General features: G+C 43.0%; 1 protein-coding gene across 1 annotated transcript; it reads right to left on the bottom strand.

Annotated features, from left to right (window-relative positions):
- Nucleotides 1–406: 406 nt before the first annotated feature.
- LOC147634540 (pentatricopeptide repeat-containing protein At4g19191, mitochondrial-like) lies at nt 407–3,169 on the bottom strand. The gene has a single exon (XM_086803265.1). The coding sequence runs from the start codon at nt 3,167–3,169 to the stop codon at nt 407–409; it is 2,763 nt and encodes a 920-aa protein (XP_086659391.1).
- Nucleotides 3,170–5,120: the final 1,951 nt, after the last annotated feature.

Below are 5,120 nucleotides of genomic sequence, written 5' to 3'. Positions count from 1 at the left end.
GAACCTGCATAAATTTGCTCTCTAGCCCAACTTTGTAGTTCATGTATGACCTTGATGGAGCTAGTCCTTTGCCTTGATTGCAAATCCTTGCAAGGGTGGTGCCCCTTAAGGTATTTGGGTGTGTAAGGGGAGAATTCCCTCACATTATCTCTTTCTAAGTGGGACTTGGCCGAATGATACTGGATTGTCACTCACAAATCTGGCCGGGAAGCAAGCCCTAGTTGGCTGATTTAAAAGCCAACTTGCGGGCCCATTCCCCTTCTTGCAGAGCCTTTGTTTTGGGCACTCCTACTTTCATTGCAGTTGTAGATCCTTCAGATGCGTGTAGATTCTTGTCACTAGAATCTACTGGCAATGGGTGCATAAGAAGCTTCTCTTCTCCACACCAATAATAAACGAACTTTTACTAGCTTGCCTCACTCATTAAGTGCCCAGCAGTTGCATGAATATTTGACAGGAGCACATGTGCTGCACCATTTTCTGGATCCAAATCCAAAATGCTATTAGCAGCAGGTACTGCCCGGTTCACATCACCATGGATTCTGCAAGCGTTAAGAAAGCTCAAACACGTCATGTTGTCAGTTTTGAATGGCATGATAGTGGTGAGCTCTTGCGCCTCATCCAGGTGTCCTGCACGACCAAGAAGATCTATCATACAAATGTAATGCTCCACAGAATGATTTATGCCATGTTCTTTCTTCATAGACAAAAACAAATGCCTGCCTGCATTGACTTGTCCCGAATGACTGCATGCAGCAAGGACGCATAGGAATGTGATCTTGTTTGCCTTGACACCTTCGAGCTGCATTTCATGGTAGAGTTCTAAGGTTTCCTTTCCAAGACCATTCCGAGAACATGCTGAAATTATGGCATTCCAAGAGATCACATTCCGATGATGTGTTCTCAGGAGCATAGTTTTTGCATCATGAAGATTACCGCACTTGCCATACATGTTGATGAGAGCATTGGCCACTTCAGGGACTGTCTCATAGCTGCTGCCAACAATGGATGCATGGATAACTTGCCCCTCTTTCAAATTTACAAGACTAGTACACGCATCAAGACTAGAAATGTAGGAAATCTCATTGGGCGTGAACCCTTCAAGCGGCATCTTGTAGAAAAGTTCTAAAGCTTCCTTGGCATGGCCATTCTGGATGCAAGCAGCAATCTTGGAATTCCATGAAACTACATCTCGCTCAAACAATCTGTCAAACACATTCCTCACGTCATCAAGACTTCCACATTTGCCATACATGTTGATGAGGGATGTCCCTACGACAACATCATCATCAACTTTGCTGGCAACTATAGCCGCATGCACCTGCTGCCCTTCTTTAAGTGCTTCTAGACTGGCACACACCTCGAGGATGCAGATAAAAGTGATTTTGTCTGGTGTAAAGCCTTCCAAATACATGAAATGAAAGAGCTCAAGTGCCTCCCAACCCTGTCCATGTCTGCCACACACTGCAATCATGGTACTCCAAGAAACCACATCCCGCTGCGGAATGCATCTAAATGCAGTTTTTGCATTATCAAGATCACCATGTTTACCATACATGTTAATAACAGCATTCCCAACATCGGTTTCTCCTGCATATCCACTACTGACAAGGGTGGCATGGATTGATTGACTCTCATCAAGGGTTGTTAAGCCGTTGCATGCATCAAGGACAGAGATGAAGGTTATCTTGCACGGCTTGACACCTTCCCGTTGCATTTGATTAAAAAAATGCACCGCCTCCTTTCCATGGCCATTTTGAGCACATGCTGCAATCATAGCATTCCAAGAGACAGTATCCTTGGAAGACAATTTTAAAAACATTTGCTTTGCATGCTCAAGGCTTCCACACTTGGCATACATACTGACAAGTGCAGTCCTTACTACCTCATCTTGCTCAAACCCATTACCAAGGATGGTGGTGTGGATCCTCTCACCCTCTACTAAAATGGCCTGGCTGGCACATGCATTGAGGATGCTAACAAAAGTGATTTCATTAGGCTCTATGCCTTCACGCTGCATCTGATCGAAAAGCTCAAGGGCCTCCTCATTGTGGTCATTATTAGCACAAGCTGTTATCATGGCACTCCATGAGACCACATTCCGGTGTGTCATGCTGTAGAAGGTGTCATTGGCCTCATTTAAAGCCTTACACTTGCCGTACATACTAATCAAGGCGGTTCCCACACCTACATCTTGATCATATCCATCATCAATGATGGCTAGATGGATTCTTTGCCCATCTTCTAGAGCCATGAGGCCCGCACATGCATGAAGGATACAAGTAAATGTAATGTTGTCTGGCTTAATACATTCAAGGTTCATAAGAGAAAAAAGCTCCATGGCATGCTTGCCATGTCCATTTTGTGTACATGCTGTGATCATGGCATTCCAAGAGATCAGATCTGGCTGAGCCAATCTATCAAATGCATGCCACGCATTATCCAAACTCCTACACTTGCTGTACATGTTGATAAGGGCAGTCCCCAAAACACAATCTTGCTCGAACCCACCCCCAACCATGATAGCATGAATCTCCTGCCCATCCTCTAAGATTGCTTGGGATGCACATGCATCAAGAGCAGAGAGGAAAGTTGCCGCGTTCGGTTGAACATTATTGAGCGGCATAAGTTGAAAAAGTCGTATAGCTTCCTTGCCATGCCCATTTCGGGCATATGCTCCAATGAGGACACTCCATGAGACCACATCTCTACAAGGTACTGCATGGAACAAGCTTCTAGCATCATCCAGCAAACCATTCTGAGCATAGGCATTGATCATGATATTCCATGAGTACAAATTGGAGTTATGCAGCTGATCAAAAACAGCTCGTGCATCATCGATGCTCCCTGTGTTTCCGTACATTTGAACAAGAGAGTTCCCCAGGAATGTGTTATGATCAAATCCATACATGGTGATGTGAGAATGCACATGTTTACCATCGAGCAAGGACTTGGCTTTCCCATACTGTTTCAGAAGGAAGGCCAAAGTGGCAATACTATGGAGGGCGGGCTCCTGGATGTCTATGCAATTCTGTGCATAGTTAAGCTTGTGCGTGGGAAAGGGCTTTACCTGTTTTCGTCCAGCATCATGGCCTGTTGTTGTTGTTGCGGGAGGCTCTGGTAAAGTCGCCCACAAGCATGTTTCGTGAAGGTTGCTGGCAATCCACATGAGAACACAACTTACTCCCACACGGTCATCTATGTCCAATCACACATGGGCATGCACCATCAAACTCAGAGTAACTTGAAATTCATGGATTAAAGTCACCAAATCATAGCCATCACACTCAGGGTAAATATATATTAAACCACAAATTAGAGCCACTAATTTTATTCGCATTCATAAGTGCATATTTAGTAAAGCCCAGGCATTGACCCACGGGTGTTGTGGTGTGTCGGTTAAGAGAGAACGCCAAAGTCCTGGGGGTCCAACACCACACCTGCGAGGTGCAAGCCGCAAATGACAATTTTTTTTGGGGACCAATAGATATATATATATATATATATAACAAAAAGCAGCTTTACATCTTTACATCAGAGCAGATTTTACATCATTTCAAGTCTTGTTTAGTAAATCACAAACCAAAGACCATCTATCATCACCAGTGCAAAAGAAGATTGTTCCCATGAAATCTGATACCCTAACTGAATGTAGGCTTCAATCATCGTTTCAGTATTACATCCTTCAGGCGATTGTTTCTCCATAATTTCACCCTTCTTAGACCAAATTTTAACTATTGGTCTGGCTCCAATCGGGTTCTCAATGAAAGCCACAAAAGTATAATCCATCTGTTTCACTTTACAGTATCATCTTCTAGTCTTTGGACCAAACGTTGATGGCTTTGACTTCAAGTTTAGCCCTGTACCTTCCTGAAAGCAAAAACCACAATCTATTAGGCTCAACCCAGTATGAATGAAAGTCTCCCTATCAAGTAATGGTTGTCTGCAGAGCCTAAATCATCTGCATCATCTCATCCTTGTTCAGCTTGTTTACATAAAATATAGACCAACACATGTATATACATTTATGCATCAACTCTGTCACATCTATCCCTGTGTCAGTTATTTTTTGAAAAACTATACAATTCCTGGTGTTCCATATCTCCCAAAGACAATAATATATGATTATGTTGAAGACAAGATCAGCATGTCCATCATTAACTGACCATCTCCCTAAGATCCAGTCCCTCCCATTGGCCTTGTATCCCTGTAATACAAAAAACCCATTTCCCAATCCTGGTCCAGGTACCTCTGATGGCAGGGCAGTCCCAAAAAGCATATTTCCCATCCTCAAGAGCAATCTTGCACCTAGGGTAGCAACCAATGGTAAAGTTTCTCTGTAGCGGCTTAGTTCCAATGGGTAAAGCCCCCATGCATACTCTCCAAAGGCATACTTGGGATTTTGTAGGGATATCAATTTCCCATATTGCTATGCCTTTCTCCAAAGGCATACTTGGGATTTTGTAGAGATATCAATTTCCCATATTGCTTTCCATCTCTTTCTCCAACTCTTAGAACTCCAACTTACCCTCCATATTTTATTACAATAAACTACATTTTCCTCACTTTTTCTGAATTCCTTATACAAGTCCTTTGTTGACTTTCTGTCCAGTTTTACCCCAGTGTACCAAACCTAATCCTTTATCCAACAAGATTTCTCAAAAGTTGTAGATGCCCATCCCTTTTGTACCTCCCCTATCACTTGTCTAACTAATTGCCTTTCTTTAGAAGATACTCAAAATTCCCCTTCTAGCTGTTCAAGTTCCTTCCATCCGGGTTGATGGCTTGGGATGGATGCTACAGAGTTTCAAGAAACTCTCTCTTAAGCGTAGGGATCTGGTGGACTCACAAATTCAACCCTCCTTTAGCTCTTCAAGATCCAAGAATAGCTAAGAGCCTGAATAACAAAGGACTAAAAAGACTATCTGACTATTGGGATGTTACTTCAATGTGCAGAGCATTCTATAGAAGGAGGAACCTGTAATCTTAAGGGGGGGCATAAGAAAATAGTTTATCCTTCCATCCTAGTCCTTGCCATCTACCCTCAAAATAAATGTAGGAGTCATCGATAAGCTCTTTCAGCATCTTTGCCCATACCTCCTTTTGTTGAAGGCACTTGG

Source organism: Cibotium barometz, chromosome 10, assembly GCF_041138505.1.
Source record: "Cibotium barometz isolate CiBa-2024 chromosome 10, ASM4113850v1, whole genome shotgun sequence".
In the NCBI taxonomy this organism is placed as follows: Eukaryota; Viridiplantae; Streptophyta; class Polypodiopsida; order Cyatheales; family Cibotiaceae; genus Cibotium; species Cibotium barometz.
This window is presented reverse-complemented; position numbering and strand designations above follow the sequence as displayed.

Bases quoted from the DNA above. Each gene is read 5' to 3' on its own strand.
- LOC147634540 (XM_086803265.1), bottom strand. From the start codon at position 3,169: ATGTGGATTGCCAGCAACCTTCACGAAACATGCTTGTGGGCGACTTTA.